Here is a 24767-nt window from a genome sequence, read left to right on the forward strand (position 1 = left end):
AGGGTCTACTGTTATTTATTGTATAAAATGTATGCAATGACGATTCTGGAACAATATACCTCCTCCTAAAAGGAACTCAAAATCAATTGGTTCATTTAAAGTTAATTTTAAAAAACATATTTTAAATTTACAAAAATTATACTCACGTGCCATTTCTACTTGAATGAACGCCTCCCATATAATTTATTTCACCTTGTGTTATACATTAATTACTGTTTATTTACCCTAATTTAAATTATTGTATTGTTATTGTAGTTTTGAATAGGATAATATAGTGTGATGACGCGCCACAGCACGCACACATACAAGGCGGCACCACAACACAGCCACGCAGAACCGGCCGCCTGTCCGAGCGCCGCGCCCCACCGCCGACCGCGCCCCGCACCCCGCACCCCGCACCCCGCACCCCGCACCCCGCACCCCGCACCCCGCGCGCCGAACCGTATATAACCCCGCGCACTCGCAGCGATCGGGCAGTGTTCTTCGCAGTCGCGGATCGGCTGCTAGGGGCACTGCACTCTAGCTGAGCGGTGTGTGGTTCACGCGTCAGCTCCCTAGAGACTCCCTCCCCCTCTTCCTCGGTACGTTGAGCGGTGTGTGGTTCACGCGTCAGCCCGGGTACCTTGCTAGAGGATTCTATACCTTACCCTTGGGGACAGTAGTGCCGGGAGCGTGGTAGACGCCCAGCACACTGTCCTTGCCCCGAGATCCCGTCACTCCGCCCGAAGGAATGGTAGCGCAGTGTGTGGTTACGCGTTAGCACTCTATCCCTTCGGGACAACCCCGATCCCGTTCCGTACACCGTAAGCCTGGCCCTGCCGACCGTCCCGAGGGTCAGCACAACCCCGTATGGTTGTCGCGGATAGATTAGGGATTCGCGCCCGTCATTAACATCCCGAATAAGGGATCCCGTCCCGTGCGCAGTAGCGTAGGCTCTAGCATACCCGTTTGATCTTATTATAAATAAACCGGCATAAAAGCCCGTAGATTGTAGAGATATAAATCAGTGTTTCTTTACTCACCCCTCTGTCCTCTCATCCCTGAGCTGTCGAGACATAACCCGAGGTCCCGTCTGGACCGAGGGAGATCTTACATGCTGCCACACTCGTCCCGACGCGTGTGACAACATTACAATAGGCTTATTAAATTTACTTTTTATATAAATTTTGTACTTTAGCGTGTGGTTGCGCTCTCTCGGAAGGGTCTCCACGGAAGACCAGCGTCGAGATCCTTAGGTGGATTCTTGACATTAAGCCGAGTGGAGACCTTTTCAGTGACGCTTATTAATAAGTTGGTTCTGCATGTTTCAAGCAATATTTTTGAATAAATTTATTCTATTCTATTCTTACCTTGTAAGCATGATGGTGTTGCGCTCTCGGCGGTGGGACGGGCTGCAGCGCTTTGACCGCGACCTTCCTCGGCTGTTGTCCCGGAGGCCTCCACGTGGCCGCCATCACGGTGCCGAAGGCTCCGCGACCAGCAACCGATTCCAGCACTATGTGCTCCCAGCGCGCGCGCTGCTCCTCCTCCACGTCCAGGAGTAGCTGATGAGAAAGTAAAAAGTATCAAACGGACTGTCAAAGCGTGGACAACTATGTAACTGCGATATGGGAGGTACAGTAAGAAAATACGTTACTCGTTCTTGGATTGGATGTATAAAGTCTAAGATATATTCCCCCTTCAAATGCAAAATGCAACTAATTTACGCATGCTCCCTATAAATCCTATAATACCAGTTATTGCGCAGAGGAAATCTTTTAGAGCGGCTTAACAATTAAGAGTATAAGTTGAAAAGCTTCTCCTTTGCGCTAATTCAATCGAATTTAATTAAATTATGAACTTTTCCAGAAATGAAGTATAGGATCTAAATGCAGATCAAACATCTCGATCTTACCTGGATAAACATTTATATCTAAATGATTTCATTTTGTAGCAAAATTATAAAAAATTGAGAAAGTTACCGCATCAGGAGCAACTCGTAAAGGTATGCCCCCGGAAGTGGGGCACATGAGGCTATGTGCAGTGCGCGCCGCCAGGAGGCAGTGCTCCACAGTAACCGTGTTGAGTTGTCTCTGTCACACACGTATCTTACCGCGTCGGGCGCAACTCGCTGCAACGGTATGCCCCCGTGCGTGGGGCACACGAGGCTATGTGCAGTGCACGCCGCCAAGAGGCAGTGCTCCACAGTAACCGTGTTGAGTTGTCTCTGTCACACACGTCTCTTACCGCGTCGGGCGCTACTCGCTGCAGCGGTATGCCCCCGTGCGTGGGGCACACGAGGCTATGTGCAGTGCACGCCGCCAGGAGGCACTGCTCCACGGTCCAGCCGTGGACCTCGGAATTAATTTCTTCGCGGGCGCTGAGCGTGCCCTCTACTGAACCGATGCGAGATGACGCTGTCGTGAAAGACAATTTTAGATCACAATAATGTAATAAACAAATAAGTTAGAGCAATGATAGACATAACTCCGTAATAGATGGATACAGTCTAAGGAAAAAACGTGCCTCGAAAATCAAGAAAATTTGATTCTCGTTCAGAGGGCGCTACTAGCTTTGGCCTACTGTCGTATAGATGGCGTTGACGGTTTCGTTTGTTATTTAACAATTTTAACGCATATCAGTGAAAGAACATGGGTCAAAATCATAAAAATAATTAATGCAAATAAAAAAAATCATTTATCCATATTTAAATACATTCTATCGTATTTTTATAAATCATCATTTTTAGTTTTAAAGTGTGTCGACAGATGGCAGTGAATTTACTGTGGTTACAAAATTTACTATGACAGTACCGCGCTAGTATAAGTTACTCCATGGTCAGAGCAAAGATTCGGTAACTGTATAAGAATTTGGCAGATGATGTATCTTTACAAGCAAAACTCACTAATTACTGAAAAATAATAATAAACAAAAATCAACCTTATTCGGATAATAATACGGTTCACTGTGGCTTTAAACTTGTGGTGGTACTTAGTGACTTTTGCTTGTCACCCGACGGCAAAGAGGATATGTATGTATGTATGTAAACACTTTATTGTACATAAGACAGATTACAAACACAATAAAAGAACATAAATATATACAATGTACAAAGGCGGACTTATCCCTATAAGGGATCTCTTCCAGTCAACCTTTGAGCAATTGAGAATGAAACAATAAACAGATCAAGATAGACAAACGAACACTATGAACAGAAAGTAAATTATGGTTCAATTATTACAAACGTAAATAATTAAAACCTGTAATCTAGAATATAAAATAAACATATATATACAATACATATCCATATAAACACAAATATATACCCATAAATACATATATATACATATATATATATATTATCACAACTAAATAAATAATCTTAGTACTCAACTAAGTACAACACAAGTCATCAGAAAGCCACAACTTATGTAATTTTCCCTTGAGTGGATATAATAGGATAGAGCGGTACTGTCATAGTAAATTTTGTAACCACTGTAAATTCACTGCCATCTATCGACACACTTTAAAGCTAAAAATGAAAATTTATAAAAATACGATAAAATGTATTTCAATATGGATAAATGATTTCTTTTATTTGCATTAATTATTTTTATGATTTTGACCCATGTTGTTTCACTGATATGCGTTGAAATTGTTAAATAACAAACGAAACCGTCAACGCCCTCTATACGAAAGTAGGCCAAAGGTAGTGGCGCCATCTGATCGAGAATCAAATTTTCGTGATTTTCGAGGCACGTTTTTTCCTTAGATTGTATCCATCTATTACGGAGTCATATCTATCTTTGCCCGACGGTATATAGATGGCGGACTGGCGGTACATTAAGCAGTTACCAACAACACACAGCACAACGCCATAAATAATTATTCTATCAATTTCAGATACACTCGAGATACATTTTTTCTTACACTTTAATAGTTATTTACAATCGAAAACTCTATGGTTTGATTGATTTAACCTCTTAAGACCCACCATACAAAGTTTCCCTATTTTTAATTTTAACCTTGATTGTATAGAAGAGGGTGACTCGTTTGTTTTAGAAAACAATGAAACAAAAAAAATGCTACTTAATTCAGTTAGTGTAAGGTTCAAATTAGATTGAAACAGAGTGTACATTGTAATGCACATTGGGCCTTACGAGGTTAATACTTTGCTCTGAAATTGGAAACGGAGTTGTCACAGTTACCTGCGGAATCTGCGCCGACGCCGCTGTCCTGATCAGAGGCCCGCGAGTCCTGCGACACCCTCCCCGCCCCCGCGCCCGCCCCCGCCCCCGCGCCCGCCCCCGCCCCCGCCCCCGCCCCGCCGCCCTCGCGCCGCTCCTCTCGGAGCCCCACTCGTTGTAGCGCCTGTCGAAGTGTTGACCAATCAAATCATAATTTGATCGTATCTTTTGCCGTGTTTCCATGCTTGATTCTACTTGCATTCGTAGTTATCTTTACATATGTTCATTATGAGCCATTTTGTTAGTCAATAGGAACTGAAATCGCTATGACACTAACAAGTGGCAAATAAATAAATAAATATTATAGGACATTCTTACACAGATTGACTAAGTCCCACGGTAAGCCCAAGGAGGCTTGTGTTGTGGGTACTCAGACAACGATATATATAATATAATATATGTAGATACTTAAATACATAGAAAATACCCATGACTCAGGAACAAATATCTGTGCTCATCACACAAATCATCATAAATCAGAAATGTTTATTGCCAACCATGGTACATTGTTGTTACAGATGATTAAATAAATGCCCTTAACGGGATTCGAACCCAGGACCATCGGCTTCACAGGCAGGGTCACTACCCACTAGGCCAGACCGGTCGTCAAACCAAAAATTAAATAGTAGATTGAACAAAAGAGCCCACGTTATTTAGCTTTCCTGAGTGAAGCGAACACCGATACATGTCGACGATAATATTTAAGTACCCCAAGTGAATGGGACAAGGGCAAGCGAATGATGATGATTAAAGTTGGATTTTGTATAATAGTTACCTGCGCTAGATGTTCGGGTCGCTCAGCTTCGTCCTCATGGGCCGCAAGGCATTGTGCACAAGGCACTACGCGCGTTATAAGGCATCGCCCTTCTGACGTGTGAACGAAACGAGTACCTACACAAAATACTTACGAAACTTACTAGGTAGGAAACTTAGTAGGTCGTACAGGAAAAATATGTAATCTTGAAAAGTTTAAACACTTATATCGACATTAAATAATTTCACGGTTTAGACTCACTTCAAACCCGAACACACCACTATGCCCGCCTCCCGCCTACAACGATATCGCAAGACCTCCCCCAATCGGCTTTCTCGGCGCGCGGCAGTACGCAATACACGGTCGTCGTGAACGCTGCTCGCACTATTAGTGCTTGAGAAAGGAGACCTAGGCTCTCCGAAACATGTCGCGCGAGTGACTAAAACAAGTGAGTCTAAACCGTGAAATTAGTTAATGTTAGTATGTCTCACAACAGTTTAAATTCGACTTATATCAGAAGTTTAACTTCGTCTTCTTCTTCCTGCCCTTATCCCACGTTATGTGAGGTCGGCACAACATGTTTTTCTCTTCCATTCTCCTCTATCTTTCACCACCTCAGCACTCACTCCCTTCTTTCTCATATCCTCTTTCACACAATCCATCCATCGTTTTTTGGGTCTACAATTCGCTCTCCGTCCATCAACATTCATCCCTAACATTCTTTTGCCTATATGGTATTCATCCCTCCTCATCACATGCCCATAACACGCTAACCTACTACTTCTCATCTTGTCCGTTACCGGTGCTAATGTCAAACTTCCCCTTATATACTCATTTTTAATTCGATCTGATCTTAGATCAGTAGTTTATAAATGATTATTACCAATCAAATAAAGTTAGTTTTGTAGAAAAACTGACTATGACTATGACTTAAGTGTCTTGAGATATGTATTGTGTATAATTTAATATAACATTTTTGTCCTAAGTAATCGCGATGTTTAGCAAACTCACCAAGCGAGGGATACCAGTCTTCTAACAGAAGATCAACGTGGTCGGAAAGCACGGCCAGCAACCGCGCCAGCGCCTCCAAATTAGGTTCCAGACTGATGCTCTAAAAACAAAAACAGGCTGATAAAACTCCTTAGGATTACGTGGGATTAGTTGTCAAGCGGACCCTAGCTAGGTTCTCATGAGCCGTGGCAATAATGCCGGGATAACGCGAGGAAGAATAAGGAGACCCTTTACACCTCTAAGGATAATTTGATGATCGTTTTTTTATTATATATATTTTATCTCTGACACCTAGAGACTTTTACATCTCTAAACAATTTTAGTACTTGTCTGTTGTTTGTATATTTATTATTATTATTATTTTGTGTAATTTGACATCTAGACCGAATACAACTCTAACAAAGTATCTAATATTTTATTGATTCCATATTTGTAATTGTTTTTTTTTTTTTTTTCATTTTTTTTTTTTTTTTATCTTTATTAAAGAGCTTTATCGCTTAGCGATTATGTCGCTCCATATAGTCATCATACAATCACACTCACTTACGATTACTAAGGCCTATATTTACTAGCTTAAACAGTGCTCTGGCCTCGTCCGACAATGGAGAAGCCAGGGCACTATTGCACCCACCAACATTGTTAAAAATATTAAAATTATATTTTCAGTTGGCTCCTAAAGGATTCGTTCCGCACACATTCCACCAATATGTGGTACACGTCCTCAATCATATCGCACTCTGAACATAATGGAGAGGTAACTTTACGCATCATGAATCCAAACTTGTTAAGTGGAATGTGCCCTGAACGTACTCTTAGAGCTGTTACAATTTCTTGCCGACTAAGCGAGCAATCTATCCATGGTGTATTTATAAGTTCAGGCTGGATCGTTCTGTACCAAATACCTTTTTCTGTTTTTTTGGTTAATTTTTATGTTTGTATAAATTGACATGTAAAAGTGCCCCTGTGGCCTAATTGCTGAATAAATGTTTGATGTTTGAAGATGTGAAACAGAAGTTACCTGGTATCCAGCCAGTGGAAGACCATCAGTGCGTCGCGCCACACAGACTCGCGCCGGCAACGTGATCTCTATGCTCGGAGACCGCGCCACCTCCAGAGAACACCAGGCACCTTCTTGTTTCACTCTGAACCTGCGTGAAGAGTGTTCATTAGTATTGGGTTTAGATTAAACTTTACATTCCTATCTTTCTTTTCTTGATGGACTTGAGGGCGGTGTTGCCCGTAGCCAATGTCACGTAAAAGGGTAGGAACAAAATAAATGCTCTTAGAGCACGACGCTGTTCGGTGGTTGTTGTAGTTGTCTCGTAAAACCGATAGCTGGATTTTACGAGAAGCACGTGGACTATCGGCCGTTGACTCCAAAATGGTGGTTAAACACGCTTTGAGATTAATTCTCCATTCACTGCACACTACCACATTAGATTATTGTATAATAAAGCTATCGATATTACACTTTAAACAATATTAATGAGCAAAAAACAAAGGAATTAATCACGAGGCTACTATCAAGATGGCGTTCGAACCGGAAGTCCTTTACATTCCTAGACGTCAAGCCTGTCGTTAAAAAAAAATATAGTTCCTAGTTTACTCACCTAGCGCCACTGTCAATGTAACTTCCTTCATGTATTTTTGGTTAGAAATACCAGTCGAAATAAACCCCTCGCAACGCTCAAGATTCCAGTTTTCGAACCAACCGCTACGTTCGTGGTTCAATTTTGGAATCTTTCGCTTGCTCGGGTATCAATATAAGCACGAGCGGTTAAACAACAACTTTGCCTTCTTGTAAAACAATTTACTATTCCGAAACAGCCTCGCCGTCTAAGAGACCCTAAAGCCAGGCCAGGGGGGGGGGGGGCAGAGCGCTAAAGATTCCAAGCGCAATATAATAATAAATGCGTAATTTATTTAGTAAATAAGTAATTGATTAATGTACATATATGAAAAGCATGTTTGTAGGGTTAATGTTGTATAATTTTAATCTTTATTTTTATTTTTTTTACTAGCCTAATTTAGTGTCCCACTGCTGGGCAAAGGCCTCCCCTCGTTTCCTCCACTCGACCCTGTCGTTTGTAGTGTCCCGCCAATCCGGATAAAATGCGTCCAAGTCGTCCCGCCATCTCCTTTTTGGCCTGCCTGCACCCCGGCCAGCACCATCTATGGTGTTCCGTGGGTCCCACTCGGTTAAATCAATTTTAATCTTTAATCTTTAATTTTTATTAATGTTATTTTAATTTTTTTTAATTTTTAGGGTTCCGTATCTCAAAAGGAAAAAACGGAACCCTTATACTCCTTATAGGATCACTCGTGCGTCTGTCTGTCTGTCTGTCTGTCCGTCCGTCTGTCACAGCCTATTTTCTCCGAAACTACTGGACCAATTAAGTTGAAATTTGGTACACATATGTATGTTTGTGACGCAAAGATGGACATGTAACGTAAACATATTAATTTTAAACACGGGGGCCACTTTTGGGGGGTAAATGAGTAAATTAAAAAATAAAGTTTGTCAAACTATATCGTGTTATATATCAAATGAAAGAGCTCATTGTGGGAATCTCAAATATATTTTTTATATAATTTTAAGATAAATAGTTTAGAAGTTATTCAAGAAAATATGCAAAAAAATGACCATCCCCCCTCCCTTATCTCCGAAACTACTGGGTCAAAAATTTTGAAAAAAATACACAAAATAGATCTTTACCTATAGATTACCGGAAAACCTATTAGAAATGTGCAGTCAAGCGTGAGTCGGACTTAATTACTTAGTTTTTGATCCGACCCCTACCGGTTTTTTAAAGACATTTCACATAAAAAATACATTGTTTAAATTGTGTAATGTACGGAACCCTTGGAACGCGAGTCCGACTCGCACTTGGCCGGTATTATTTTATATTTTTGTAATGTGCTATGATTTTATATGGGTTTTTAAGACCAAATACATGTTTTTTTTTATATATAATTCCTCGCTCCTATTCGTCTGTGTGGAAATACTAACCTCAAGTCCCGTCCACTGTCTCCTTCAGGATTGTCTCCTAGCAGCGGGTCGTGTCTTGCCTCTCGCTCTTGCACCTCCAGAGCGATAAGAGATCCCCAAGATAGCTGGAGCCCCGAGCGCCAAAGTTTCCACGCCCAGTTCGGCTCTAAGGCTTTTGTGGTTGTCGCATCCACCTCCATCTAAAAGATAATTTTAAGGTTTTGAGAAGCATTACTAGAGATAGAGAGGTGGACTATTTTGGTTTTTAAATAACAACGGATTTTAATATTGCAGCATGAGGTTTATGAATGTAAATATTGCATGCATCTTGCGCATTATATGTACAGATAAAATAGAATTTGTCAATGTGCGGAAAAACAAAATGTTCACGACGCTAATGGACATGGTAATGTTGCCAGGAACAACATTTGTTAAAATATGTTGCCCAACTGATTGAATTCACACGCTGTCATGATTCTATAGTGTGCGCCAAGCCACGCACACTCTTACGTAGCCTAGAATTATATAAACGCAAGCACTTAGGAACATTATCCAGAATAAATACATATACATAACCAATAGGTTGTCTTAATGAACGTCCCACACTACAATTCTACAGTGGTCGCCATGGCTACAGCATGACCAAAGAGGATATAATAGGATAGAGCGGTACTGTCATAGTAAATTTTGTAACCACAGTAAATTCACTGCCATCTATCGACACACTTTAAAACTAAAAATGAAGATTTATAAAAAATACGATGAAGTGTATTTAAATAAGGACAAATGATTTTTTTAAATTAATTTTTAACAAGCAGAAACGTCTGCGATCGATGCTATTAAGCTTAGAATAAATTTAAAAGTGGAAAAATTACTGCCTTGGGTGAGACTTGAACTCACGGCCTCTGGATCGATACTCCAGCGCTCTGCCAACTGAGCCACCAAGACCTCATCCATAGTCAGCAAATCTTCCCACTATATGGGTCTAGGGGACCCTAGCGACATCTACCGTAAGAGTGTTACACTTCTTAAACGGCCAAATGATTTTTTAATTTCCATTAATTATTTTTATATGATTTTGACCCATGTTCTTTCACTGATATGCGTTAAAATTGTTAAATAACAAACGAAACCGTCAACGCCCTCTATACGAGAGTACGCCAAAGCTAGTTACGCCATCTGATCGAGAATCAAATGTTATTGATTGTCGAGGCACGTTTTTTCCTTAGACTGTATTTTTTCATATATCTTTATTGCGATCATGTTCATTACAGATGATGGTACAAAACATTTTGAAGTAGGTACATGATACCCCGTTAGGGCACTGCAACAATCTTAATACTAGGTACTGAACCATTTACAAATAATACATTATTGAACTAGGAAATTGCAAAATAAATTATGATAATAAACAAAAACTTTGGTTAAATGTCATTCATATTGCATTATCCATTTATTACGGAGTTATATCTATCTGCGGCATGGCATGAGGCACGACTCACATCCGCGGGCAGTCTGTAGAGGTGCTGCGCCGCCGCCGCCGCCGCCGGGTCGGCCAGCACGCGCGCGCACAGCCGCGCCCACAGCCCGCACGGGATGTACGACAGGAGCAACACCCTCCGCAGCGCTCGGCCTGTCGAGCGGCCCTCGATGCTGATGCTGCCGGGACTCTCCTCTGTACCAATACAATACCATCGGATAACCACATAGTTATAAACTTTTGGTTTCATTTCATTTTCATTTAGAATAGAATAGAATAGAATACTTTATTCGTAAACACACACACAGACAATAGACATACATTAAAAGAACATGAAAATAAAGTGTCACGAAATGGCCCCATCTCAGCATGCTGCTGGCGACTTCCAGCGCTGATCTTCCGATGAGACCATCAGGTGAGAATCACGGAAGGTAACAGACAAAAAGAAAGCAACATAAAAGAAAGAGACATAAAATATGGCGAAAAATAAAATTACACATCGTTTACACAAACTAATACAAAAAGAGATACAATATGACGACATAAGAACATAACATAAGTACATAACATTAAGTTACACGGATCAACCGACCGAACATGTGCCGGTCCGGACGGACCATATCGTGGCGCGACATTAAGCGTGCATAACTAGCGCCAGTGGTGGCTACATGACATTAAATTCAATGACAATGACAGAATTGACAAACAAGCATAAATATAGAAGTGAAGTGAGTGAATCTAATATTTTATTAATTGTAATCCGTTATTGATCATGAAAACCATAAAACAATGTTATAAAGTTGACTAACATTTCATTTCATTTCATTTCATTTATTCGTTGCAACCATGGTATTACAGATGTTCTTAAAATAAAGTGAGTACAATCATGGACCCTACTAGGGCGTAGCAACATTTTTTATCTACTTATTTCTAAGGTAGTCTTATAAAATATTTTATTTCCAAGGTATTTTGTGTTAAAACATACAGGGTGGCTAAAAAATAAGTGCATTCCCGATGCCAGGGAGGTTTTGGGATTATACTGAGCAACTTTCACTATGGGACCAACCACGAAATCGCGAAAAAAAATTTACCCTCCCATAGAAAATGGACTAGCCAAAATGTATGAAACAGCCAAAAAAATTTTCACGATTTTTTAGTCCCATAGTGAAAGTTGCTCAGTATAATCCCAAAACCTCCCTGGCAACGGGAATGCATTTATTTTTATAGCTACCGTGTATAGGCAGCCGTTTTAAACTTTCTGATTATTGGAGCGAATGCATTTTCATGTCTTGTTATCTATCGAAGTGACCAAAAAACAAAGCGCAGGGTAGTGCTCCCCGTTCAACAGTGAAAGTTGGCATTATTTCCCAGGTCAGGTACATCTGTTTACAAGGAAAAGATTAGGATAACACCTACGTATTAACGAGGGCGAGTCGGCCCTGGCGGGCGCGGCGCGGCGCGGGGTGGCGGCGCCGGCGCCGGAGCCCGAGCCCGCGCCGGAGCCCGAGCCCGCCCACACGCGCGTCTTCAGGGGCAGCTGCGGTGTCTGGGAGATACAACAATTTCATTTCATTTCAGTTTATTTGCCATAAAGTAACATGAGCGTTACATGGTATGTCAATAACAAAATAATTTTAAACTAATTAGTGTTTAATATACAAAGTAGTAGGAGTTTTCACGTCATAAATTGATCCGCATTTCTCAGTCTAATATTTATAGAAATTCTAAAGTTAAAGGGCACCCGAAAATTAATAAATATTGACTAAAGGGAAGTAGAACTTAAGATATTTACTCTGCTGTCGAAAACTTGTGAGCGATGGACGTTGAGTCGACGTCAAACAAAATAAGTACTCGCACACACACACACACACGCGCGCTTACACACACACACACATTCATACATACATACATATGTCTTTCATCACAAGCACAGTATTTAATTAAGTTAGAACATTAATTAATACCATAAATACCTAAACTATAAGTTAAAGTAGTTTATAAATAAAAATAAGTAACTCGTGTATACCTACAATATTTCCTAAATTAAATAAAAAGACTGTTATATTTATAGAGGAGCGGGGCATCCTGATACAGGTTCATTCACCTAAAAGGAAGTCCCAACCACTGATGGCAATTTGTAGTATGTTTTGTCCCTGCTAAAATGACTACCGACTTAGCGTGGTCAAAGTCTACCTATAAACACTGATCTAGTGACCCGTGTGGGGTACGAGAGGGACTCACGGCGGGCTCGGTGGCGGGCAGGAGAGGAGGCACCAGCAGCGTCCTGCTGTCCCAGCAGAGAGCCAGCTCGAACTTGTTGAGCAGGCTGACCCCCAGCGAGGAGGCCTCGTCCCCCCGCGCCAGGAGGGGGGACGCCTTGAACACGTGCGCGAGGTCCTCGATCTTCATTATACCTGGGGAATTAAATAAATTGTAATGTGCCATATATGACAGTCAAATAAAAACACTAAATAACAAAATTTGAACAGAAGCTCATCGATTTTAATCCAAGCGATTTCGTGTTTGCGTTGAGATTGGTAGAACATTAAAACCAACATTCCATTTATCTAGCACTGACCATATGAAAGATACAGGTTTTGAGAGTTACGCTATTAACACACGAACAAAATAACGTTATGAGTCAAACCAAGAAGTCTGCAGAGATTTTGACAGCACATGCAGTGCAGGTGTTATTTTAAACGTCAAACTTCTATGAACTTATGACGTATAAATAACACTGGCACTGCGTGTGCTGTCAAAATCGGTCTGTTTAAGTTTACACGGGCTTCATTTTACCTATGTAACTTTACTTTTGAGTGGCATTAACGTGAGGCACTTCATTCGGTTCTTGTCTGTTTGTCTGATTTAATATCTTGTCTTTTTATTAATTATATAACAATTCAAGTCTTGGAGACCCTTTACGTCTCTGGATAATTTGATGATCTTTTTTATTATTATATACATTTAATCTCTGACACCTAGAGACTTTTACATCTCTAAACAATTTTAGTACTAAATTAATTTTTAACAAGCAGAAATGTCTGCGATCGATGCTATTAAGCTTAGAATAAATTACTGCCCTGGGTGAGACTTGAACTCACGGCCTCTGGATCGATACTCCAGCGCTCTGCCAACTGAGCCACTAAGACCTCATAAATAGTAAGCAAATCTTCCCACTATATGGGTCCAGGGCAGTAATTTTTCCACTTTTAAATTAATTTTAGTACTTCTGTTATTTGTATAGTTTTTTTTTCTTGTGTAACATTTATATTTACGTAATTATTTTTTGTAATTTTGGGTTAATTTTATTGTTTGTAAAAATTGACATGTAAAAGTGCCCCTGTGGCCTATTTGCTGAATAAATGTTTGATGTTTGATGTTCTAACTGTTTTGTTATTAAAAATCTTACCGTTATTAGCAAATGGATTAATTTCTCTAACTGTGACCACGTGGGCCAGAACGTCGCAGAGCCACTGCGGCCGGAGGAAGTACAGCTGTTTTAATGCTGCGTCATCATAGTGCACCAAAACGCCTGCAACACATCAATCAAACTACAATTATATAATACTACTGTTAGATAATAGTACAGTCAAGTGTTAAAATATGGATGTAGACAACTTACTCAAAAATATGTCCCATATAGTTCTTAAATATCTGGGAGACCGAGCTGTGCTCGGAAAACATATAAAAAGTTGAGGTTTGAGAAACACGTAGGTGAACTGGTGAGGTCATGTTTCTTTCGCTTAAAGGTCTTATACCAGATCCGCAACCTTTTGAGTGAGAACGTCCGCATGATTTTATGTGAATCGCTGATTCTTTCAAAGTTGAATTATGGTGATATACTTTATGGACCACGCCTGCAACATAAAACTCGTCGCTTAATACAAAGAGTACAAAATGCGTGTTATAGATTTTGTTACTCTATACCCCCTAGAAGCCATATCACCCCGTATTTGAACAAATCGTCCATGCTGAATATGTCTTCTCGGCGACACCTACATCTTGCATGTCTCCTCTTTGGCGTCTTAAACAATAAATCTCCGGAATATCTCTTTTCCAAGATTGACATTTCAAAATTTCACAACCGTCATGACACTAGGTCAACTCGGCGTTGTCTCTTAGAAATGTACCCTCATAGAACGATTGCATTTACCGGTTGTTTCCGGTATCTCGCGACCAAATGCTGGAATGATATCCCTCCACCTGTAAGACGGCTCAAAAATAAGCAAACAAAAAATGTGAAAATGTTAAGTGTGGGTAGTCAAACAAACAACACGTCAAAATTGTACAGATATAATTTAAAATAGAAAAATTAGTAATTTACATTGTATTAATGTAAAAATCGCTTACATGTGATATATCGCACCTTGTTTGCACCCACAGCAGGGGTGGTGTGGTGTGATGACCTCCCCGAGCGGGAGACAGGGGGAAGTTTGGGTGGGCTTCGGCCCGCCCAAAGGTCCGTCTGTCTCCTCTGGTCCACCCTGGGCAACGTCACTAGCGACTGGCATTCGTGCCTCTTTCTAGTCACGGCTAACATCCACACTGGTGTTGTCAGCAGGAGTGGGTTACTGCTGACAACCTACACACAACCCACCTGTGCTAGGACCTGCACAGTTGAGCGCCGTAAGCAAGGATGACGGGATCCTGGCGATTGAGCCATTGCCAACCCGCGTGGCAACACGTCTGCTTCGGCCCGAATTTCGGGCGAAACGGTGGCCCGGGCTACTAGCCACAGTCCGGGAAATGGTCTAGTGAGGTACCGTAGGTGGGCTCACGGCAAGAAGTGGGAGGGCCGCAGAGGTAGTTTCGGCTGCTGATGTGGTGGTGAAAGGCCATGCTGAGGAGATTCGTTTAGGTGATTCGGGCGGAGGGCGTCTGACCTGGGCGACCCTACGTCCCACCTTCACAAATTTCCGATGTCGCGCAACTAGCCAACTTCTCACTTCTATACCCGAGTCGGTGTCCTAACGACTGAAAGCACCTTTTATATGTGCCGGTAAGCGTTCCCAATGTTGTGGGCCCTTGTAGGGTGGGAGCCGATGAGGATGAAGATAAACGTACGAACTATGGATAACAGGTCGAACGAAAACCCCCAAGCTGATCCAGCAGCGTTCATCGCTAATGGTGAAGCCACACATGCGAGACAAGCTGTCCCAGAGACAGTGCGTCAAGCAAACCACCCGGCTGGTCAGCAACCTAGTTCATCTGGGGAGCAGACTGGCCCAAACACATTCCTGGACTGGCAGGTAGTGGACCGCAGGCCCAAGAAGCGACCCACTAGTGGGAAGCCTCACCTAGCCAGAGCCGGGAATTCTTCCTCTTCCAACCCACCCCCCCCTGTTCAACGTCAAGGTGGGGTGGCTAAGAAGAAGAAGAAAAATAAGAACCAGAGGCGCGCGGCTCGGCTAGCACGAGATCAGCAGCTGGGCACCACACAGACACACACACACACACAGACACACAACCCTGCAACCGAGGAGGGAGCACGGGCTTCTCAGAAGCCGGCACCCGAACCGGCGCCGAACAAGCAGGATGCTGCTGGCAAGCCTCCGCCGAAGGGGAAAGGTTCCATCCTACCCCCTAAGGCAGGAAGGTCGGCCAGTAGCCCTGCTGTTCCGCCTGCAGTTCCACCCAAACGACGGCCAGGCAAGTTCGCACGAGCCGCTGCTAAAAGGACGCGAGAAGAGTCCTTCTCCCCGCAAGGAGATAACAAAAAGCAGCGACTAGTGAGCCCCAGCCAACCGAAAGCGTCGTACGCACAAGCAGCGGCATCTGACCTGACGATCGTCATCACGGACGCAAAGTCGGGTAAGATCTCCGCTGAAACATCCCACGCCATTCTCCGCGGGTTGCACCAAGCAATCGTGGTGGAGGCGAGAAAGAACATCGTGGGAGCCCGGCCACCTAAATTCAAGGGTAAACCGGTTTTCGCTGAGGGGCAGCTGAGGGTCTTCGCAGAGGACGAATACTCGGCCGCCTGGTCTCAGCGATGCATCCAGTCCCTAACCTTGCCAGACATCTCCCTAACGGCAGTTCGCCAGTCGGAGATGGCAAGGAGAGTTAAGTGCGGGCTCCTTATACCCAACATAAACAACTCGTCCTGGGAAGACGTCCGTCAGGCAGCTGACGGACTGAAGTACCAGAATGAATGGGCCAAGGTCGGCACTTGGTCCATCATTGAGATACTGCGGCAAGACCAGGGGTGGTTTGTCGCCTTCACAATCCCCGAAGACCTCGTCCCCGCCTTTATGGAGAGGGGGAGATCCCTGAACTGTGGAGTGGGTAATGTCTACCTCAGGTTCAGGGGTCCCGGAGGCAAATACCTGGACCAGCCTCCCACCCTGCAGGACTCCACCCTAAGGGTAACGGGAGCACAGGTCCCTAGTCGACAGGCCCCGGGCACCCCCGGTCAGAGTAAATCTGCCTCCGGAGAGGAAGTTGCCCCCCCATCGATGCCCAAGCCAACGACAGCCGAACCCTCGGAGGATAAACTCCTTGGCACTGGTGATGAACCAGCCGGGACATCATCCGACGGTGAGTACCTGTCGGCTTGGATAGAGACGGGGCTGGCCGACATGTTGAAGGAGGGAGGGGAGATGCAAGACGGAGACCCCACCACCGACAACATGGACACCGGCTAGTGTCCTACAAGCAAACCTCCAGCACAGCGTGGCCGCTACGGCCCAACTGAGACGCTGCCTGGTAGGTTTGCCAACAGCCGTTGCCCTCCTACAAGAACCATGGGTGGGCAACGGTCACATACGCGGGCTCTCCGACACGAAAGGTAAGCTCTATTACTCCACGGTACACGCCGTCCCTAGGGCTTGTATCCTAACCACTAACAATATCATTGCACAACCGCTCACTGAGTTCTGTTCCAGAGACCTGTGTGCGATTAAACTACAAGTTCCACTGCCAACAGGCTGTCGCGACCTAGTCCTCGCCTCGGCGTACATGCCCGGAGAGGACGAGCCGCCGCCCGCCGAACTACAACGACTGGTCAGCCACTGCGAGAGAGTGGGCCTCGCATTAATCATCGGGGCCGACTCCAACGCACACCACCCGCTGTGGGGAATGGAGACCAGTAACAACAGAGGTAAGACACTTGTTGAATATCTTGTGACTACTAATCTAAACATTTTAAATGTAGGTGCCGAACCAACATTCGTAAACAAACGATGCAGGACGATTATTGACCTGACTCTGGCTTCGGAGGTGGTCAGTGAACTAGTCATGGGATGGCACGTCTCCCAGGAGGCCTCTTGCTCAGACCATAGATGGATTCGCTTCAATCTACTAGCATCTTGTGACACACCAACCGCCCGAAGGAATCCCAGGAAAACGGACCGAGCCACCTTCAGGAATGTCCTAGGTGAAAGCCTCGACCTGCTTCCTCCGAGGGACGACTTCCGGGAACCGACTGAAATAGAACAGCAGGTAAACATCTTAACCGATGCCCTCGTAGACAGCTACCACAAGGCGTGTCCCTTAAAACCACCGGCAAGGACTGCCATAACGGGACACAAGTGGTGGGGTCCAGAACTGGAGAGACTCCGACGGAAAACCAGGAGACTCTTCAACAGGGCCATGAACACAACGGCCGAGGTAGACTGGGACAACTACTATGAAGCCAAGGCCAATTACAAAAAAAGACTGCGGTACTGGAGATCCTTATCATGGAGGAACTTCTGCAGCAGCATCGAAACACTAGACCACGCCAACCGTGTAAGGAAAACATTAGCGTACAAGACCACATCACAATTGGGCTCACTCCGGAGACCCGATGGCACGTACACATCTTCCCCTGCAGAGACCCAACGCCTTCTCCTGGAAACTCACTTTCCAGGATGCGTAAGTCTCGCCGATGAAGATCAGCAGGATGAGGTATACAGTACAGCAGACAACAACTGGCAAATGGCGCACAGAGTCGTCACCGCTGAGAAACTCAGGTGGGCTATAAACAGTTTCCATCCCTTCAAGGCAGCTGGTCCGGATGGGATCTTCCCTGCTCTCCTACAGTGGGGTCTAGAGCTCATCCAGGAAACCCTGACCAACATCATGGCAGCATGCCTAGCCTGGGGGTACGTGCCCAGGAGATGGAGGGATGTGAACGTGATATTCATACCAAAACCAGGTAAGAATGACTACACGGCGGCTAAATCCTTCAGGCCCATCAGTCTCACATCATTCCTGCTGAAAACACTGGAAAAACTGTGCGACAGGGATTTGAGGGATCGAACGCTAAAGAACACACCGATGCACAACAACCAGCACGCGTACAGCTCAGGTAAATCCACAGAATCGGCACTACACATGGTCGTCAGCCGCATTGAAAGAGCCATCCATGCCAAAGAACTGTGCCTTGGCACCTTCATTGACATCGAGGGCGCTTTCGACAAGACCCACTTTACCAGCATAGGGAATGCCTTGGATAGCCACGGCGCGGAACCCGGACTAACAAAGTGGATTATGAACATGCTAAACAAAAGAACTATAAGGTATGCAGGTGAACCGCAGGCCGTGGCGGCGGTGCGAGGATGCCCTCAAGGGGGAGTCCTGTCACCTCTGCTGTGGAACCTAGTAGTCAACAACCTTATAACCAAACTGAACGAGGAACACTTCTACACAATAGGCTACGCTGATGATCTGGCAATATTAATATCAGGTAAATTTGCCAGTACAGTCTGCGATCTCACCCAGGCTGCTCTTCGGATTGTAGAACGCTGGTGTAGAGAATTCGACCTATCAGTCAACCCCACCAAAACAGAAATGGTAATGTTCACCAATAAAAGAGCGCTTGGCAACTTTACCAGACCAACACTTTTCCAAACCGAGCTACAGCTGACCGATGAAGTTAAGTACTTAGGGCTAACTCTCGACAGTAAACTCAACTGGAACAATCACATCAACAAACGTATAGACAAGGCGGGAGTTGTCTTCTGGCAATGCAGAAGGATGATTGGTAAGAGGTGGGGACTCAACCCAAAAATTACTCTCTGGCTCTATAAGACAATAATCCGCCCCTTACTCTGTTACGGTGCTCTGGTTTGGTGGCCAAGAACAAACCTAGGCAACGTACGAGACAAGCTACAAAGACTCCAAAGGCTCGCATGCGCGGCCACCACTGGCTGTACGAGGTCCACACCGACTGCAGCCATGGAGGTCATGTTAAGCCTTCCACCGCTGCACCTACACATACAACAAGAGGCCAGTCTCTCAGCGGTAAGGCTGCGAGCCCTTAATATATGGTCCAACATCATAGGAGCTCTTCACACAACTTGCCTGGCTAAGGTATATGACGAATTTCCAGTGCTCAATTCGGGCACGGATCGGATTCATAAACAAGCTATCTTCGACAAAAGGTACAAAATACAGTTATACGAGGACGACAATTACGAAGGACTCAATCCTCGGGAGCTCAGAATCTTCACTGATGGGTCCAAAACAGACAGCGGATCGGGCTCTGGAACCTTCTCAGAAGACCTGAACATGTCAATTACCACTCCGCTAGGAGCCCATAACTCGGTATTCCAGGCTGAGTGCATGGGCATCATAAACGCGGCGGCTGCCATCACTGCAAGGAAGGTAGTAGGATCCTCCATCCGCATACTCTCCGACAGTAGAGCAGTCTTGATGGCTCTAAAAAGCCATATAGTCACATCCAAACTTATACACGAATGCCACGAACGACTAATGGAGGTATGTCATAACAATAAGATCACCCTACAATGGATCAAAGGACACAGCGGATCCCGGGGTAACGATGCTGCGGACGAGCTTGCCAGGCAAGGATCGAGTGCGGGAGCGATTGGCCCAGAACCGATCCTCCCGATACCGTTTAGCAAGGTACGCTCAATGCTGCTGGCACGTACAGGGAAACTACACACAGAACATTGGCTAAACCAGACTGGATGCAGACAGGCCAAACAAGCCATGCCTGGCATCAGCGGAAAGCTCACAAGGGTGCTCCTTCAATTAGGAAAGACCCGACTGAGCATGGTGACCAGTGTCATAACAGGTCATGGACTATTTAACAAACATCTTTTTATAACAGGTGTCACAGACAGTCCCCTATGCAGAGGATGCATGGAGACAGAAGAAACAGCCTCTCACGTGGTGCTGGAGTGCAGCGGAGTGGCCCCATACAGGGCAAAACATCTCGGATCCCCGAGAGACCTCCCCGAGGTCCTACTCAACATCAAAGGTTTGATAGGTTTCCTCGAGGAGCTGGGCTGGCAGGACTAGCCCACCCCCATGTCACGCAAAATAGGCGCCAGTCGTCGAGTTGCGGAAAATCGCCCGAACTACAATACAATACAATACAATGCACCCACAGCAGTTATCATCACTTTTTATTCACACTATCAACATCTCACTGTCATTAGCACTAAAGTTCAAAGGTCAACGTTAGTGAAAACACCTGTAAAAGACAAAATGGATCACTTGGCGAAGCTTCAAAAGAGCATTGACGGCATGAAGGCCATGTTCGAGTCGCGGATGGCCTCTTTTGAGAGTTCTGTGGCCACCCAGGGGACAGAAGCGCTGCCAGGCGAGTACAGTGCATTTAAAGATTTTGTTTGCAAAGCTGTGTCGAGTCTCCAAAATCAAATGGAATTCGTGTCGAGAACCCTTGAGGACATGGAGTCTCGTTCCCGAGCCGGTATTCTTCTCCTTCATGGTGTACCTGAGGCGCAAGGCGAAGACACTTCAGCTGTAGCGGTGGACATTCTCCAACAGACCTTAAAGGTGGAGGGAGTAACTCTCATGGGTTGCTATCGGCTGGGAAGCAATTTGACGCCATCAAAGCCCCGGCCTATCCTTCTTAAGTTCAGCTGTCACAGGATTAGAGATGCAGTCTGGGCCGCTAAGAAGTTGCTGAAAGGCTCAGGTAGAACTCTGTCTGAGTTTCTCACTAGCACCCGGCATGCAGTATTTCTGGAGGCCCGCAAGCGGTATGGCGTCAAGGGCAGTTGGACGAGTGATGGGCGCATAGTAGTGCAGTGCCACGACGGGGTGCGCCGCAAGGTTGTTACGCTGGCGGAGTTGGAGGCGTTACCGGCCCCGGCTTGTGCTACTGAAGCCGTTGGAGGAGTGCGGTCAGAGTCGGCAGAAGTGGCGGGAGTGAAGGCATCATCGGCGGCGGTTGCACCGAGACCATCACGCCAAGCGAGGTCTGCTGCGGGCCGCGGTGTCGGCAAGCGTTGAAAACATGCTTTGTTAGTGTTCGTTGTTTCTGTGTCGGTGGCAATCAACGTGTTACTTTTGATTTGTCTAATTTTGCTATGACGTCACATAACCAAAGGTTCCCCTTATATTTGTAGCGGTATATTACAAAATCACTTTAGTTTTTTGCAGCGGTACATTTAAAACACTTAGCTTCATTATAAATAAACACGATTTGTTAGCCTACCTTGTGCTGTCACTTTGACAGTTGACGTTTCCACCGTTTTGTTCGTGCTTCGATGAGGTGTATTTTTCTGTATATTTTAGTTTCTGCTTAATTATTTTTATTGCTGTGCTTGTGCTTGTTCCTGTTTCATTTCTGTTTTTTATTTATATAATTTATAATAGGTAGCTGCTGGCGAGCAAATGAGGCGGTATACTACTAAATAAGTTACTGTTAATAGTACTTACTAGGTTTTTTATATATTTATTTCATATTATACTTATACGATATATATATATTCTTATAAATAGTACTCAACCACATTGTATATACAATGTCAAACGTTTTAAATAATAGTTTAGACAGCGAGTTTTTCTCTCTCTCTTCTTCTAGCCTTTATGATTCTTTGAGTGATGCGTCAGACGTGCCTGATTTGGGTGAACGTCTGCAACACACATTTAACTCTTCAGGCAAAAACTTTAATGTTGTTCACATCAATGCGCAAAGTGTGCCGGCACACTACCATGAACTACTCTCGGCCTTCGAGTCCAACAATAATATTCACGCTATTCTCATTTCAGAGTCGTGGCTGAAACCTTCTCTACCTTCTACGTATTATCCATTGCCAGGGTTTTGTTTGATACGGAACGACCGGACCGGCACTAGTGGGGGTGGATCGGGAGCCGTCCGCGGTGGTGGTGTCGCCATTTATATTAGAAGTAACCTTGCTTGTAGGATAGTCGCACAGTCACCATCAGTCTATTCGAACTCTGCCGAGCATCTTTTTGTAGAAGTCACCTTACATCATTCCAAAATTCTTCTAGGCGTTGTTTACAGCCCTTCTTCCAACATAAATTATTTCGATGCTCTGTATGATACATTAGCTGATATAACCCCTCAGTTTGACCATAGTATTCTCATGGGCGATTTTAACACCTGCCTCCTTAAAAATGATCTCCGCTCCTCTAAACTTTATTCTCTTGCTTCGTCCTTAAACCTAAGCGTTTTACCTCTCACAGCTACACATTTCCCGCATAACGGCCCTCCCTCTTTACTAGACCTCATTATTACCTCTTCTCCAGACTTAGTTTCCTTTCATGGTCAGTTTAATGCTGCTGGCTTCTCCAACCATGATTTAATATACGCTGCTTTTAAAATCCGTCCTCCAAAACGAAAGCACAAAATTATAATGCGGCGAAACCTGCGGGACTTGGATTTGCAAGCCTTTTATGCTGACTTATCTAGTGCAGATTGGCAAGGGTTAGATCATCTTGCAGATATAGACATGAGGGTGAGGGCTTTTAATGATATGTTGCTTGCGACTTTTGACAAATATGCGCCGTTGAAACCTATGCGCGTTAAACACTTTCCTGCGCCTTGGCTTACGCCGGATATTAAACTACTGATGGCCAAGCGAGATCGAGCCCGCGTAAAATTTCGATTGAATCCCTCTGATGATAATCGCCAGAAGTATCTGTCACTGCGTAACCGCTGCAACAAAGTCTGTAGGGAGTCAAAGCGTCGATACATTCACAGCTCAATTGAAGACTGTCCCCCTGCGAAGTTATGGAAGTTTTTAAAATCCCTTGGCTTGGGCAAATCTCAATCAAGTTGCTCTAGTTTTCTCGATGTAAACGGTATTAATCAATTTTTCAGTATTTCGCCGGTATCACTTGATCCGTCAGTTAAAAGTTCCACCTTATCGCTTCTTGCGACTACTACATCTAACTCCAATTTAGAATTTTTTGAGCTCGGCTGTATTTCTGCACAAGAGACACAAGCAATCCTCAAAACTATCAAGTCGAAAGCCGTCGGTGACGATAACCTCAGTGTAGATATGCTCATGCTCGCGGCGGATTTCATCTCTCCTATCATTTCCAACATTATAAATTTTTCCCTATCCACGGGCACGTTTCCGGCTTCCTGGAAGTGTGCCCATGTCACCCCTCTACCGAAAACCTCCATTCCTGCTTCTTTCTCCCAATATCGTCCTATTTCCATTCTTCCTGTACTATCAAAAATTATTGAACATTATGTTAATCGCCGTCTCCTATCCTATCTTAATAGAAATTTGTTATTTAACTCATTCCAATCTGGATTCCGCCCCGGGCACAGCACAGTCACCGCTTTAGTTAAAGTCACCGACGACATCCGGTTTAAGAGGCCGGTGTCGATTTTAGTCGCAAAAATGTAAAATTGATAGATTTAGTCCGTGAAATTTTACACCTTTTGTTACCTAATTGAAATAACAAGTACTGGTTTCTATTAGCACGTCTTCTTATCTTACCTTTTATCAGATCAGTTTTTTAAAAACAGACTCACTAAATTAGTAATGTTTGCTTTTCTGATGGACGTTTAGGTAAACGCGCGTAAAGCACTGATTTTGTCGCTCTTATTTGTAAATTTCGTAAAGTTTGGACGGCTAAACATGGTAATTTTATATTACACATATCGTGTACTTGACGTTTATCAGACTACATTTTTATTATTATGACTTTGAAGTAGTGTAAATGAAAGTTAGACGAAATCAATTTTTTCCAGAAATTACTTCAAAACAAGTGACAATATCTCTGAAAATCGACTTAATTTCAACGTAATTTTGATACTTAAACAATCTACAACATTTGCTGAAACTATTCTTATACATCAATTTGTATAATTTACCACCATGATTTTTTGATGAATTTTTAAAAACTGCCCCTTCTCTTCATGCATTACCTTTGACGCACGCTCGCGACCTCATTATTAAAAGGCAAGATGAGAAGACGTGCTAATAGAAATCAATACTTGTTATTTAGATATTACGTAACAAAACGTGTATAATTTCAACGACTAAATCTATCAATTTTACATTTTTGCTCCAAAATCGACTACGGCCTCTTAATATAGAGTGCAAAATGCTAACTGTCCTTGTTCTT

The 24767-nt window shown here is 43.9% G+C and overlaps 2 protein-coding genes and 1 non-coding gene across 3 annotated transcripts in view; 1 reads left to right on the top strand and 2 right to left on the bottom strand.

Annotated features, from left to right (window-relative positions):
• The window catches only part of LOC134752000 (zinc finger protein 596-like), a 228805-nt gene that overhangs the window by 133927 nt on the left and 70111 nt on the right, over positions 1–24767 (top strand). The window lies entirely within an intron of this gene.
• Positions 1–24767, bottom strand: part of LOC134752523 (leucine-rich repeat serine/threonine-protein kinase 1) — a 104894-nt gene that overhangs the window by 25521 nt on the left and 54606 nt on the right. The window contains exons 32-42 of the mRNA XM_063688217.1: positions 13870–13992; positions 12702–12874; positions 11877–12006; positions 10483–10697; positions 9002–9180; positions 7010–7139; positions 5992–6091; positions 5002–5117; positions 4188–4269; positions 2227–2396; positions 1350–1544 (exon numbers count right to left, since the gene is read on the bottom strand). Of these exons, the coding sequence (XP_063544287.1) occupies positions 1350–1544; positions 2227–2396; positions 4188–4269; positions 5002–5117; positions 5992–6091; positions 7010–7139; positions 9002–9180; positions 10483–10697; positions 11877–12006; positions 12702–12874; positions 13870–13992 (1613 nt within the window). The remainder of the gene's footprint in view (positions 1–1349; positions 1545–2226; positions 2397–4187; positions 4270–5001; positions 5118–5991; positions 6092–7009; positions 7140–9001; positions 9181–10482; positions 10698–11876; positions 12007–12701; positions 12875–13869; positions 13993–24767) is intronic.
• Positions 9856–9928, bottom strand: Trnad-auc (transfer RNA aspartic acid (anticodon AUC)). The gene has a single exon. It is a non-coding gene; the product is annotated as a tRNA-Asp (tRNA).

Source organism: Cydia strobilella, chromosome 24, assembly GCF_947568885.1.
Source record: "Cydia strobilella chromosome 24, ilCydStro3.1, whole genome shotgun sequence".
NCBI classification, from domain to species: Eukaryota; Metazoa; Arthropoda; class Insecta; order Lepidoptera; family Tortricidae; genus Cydia; species Cydia strobilella.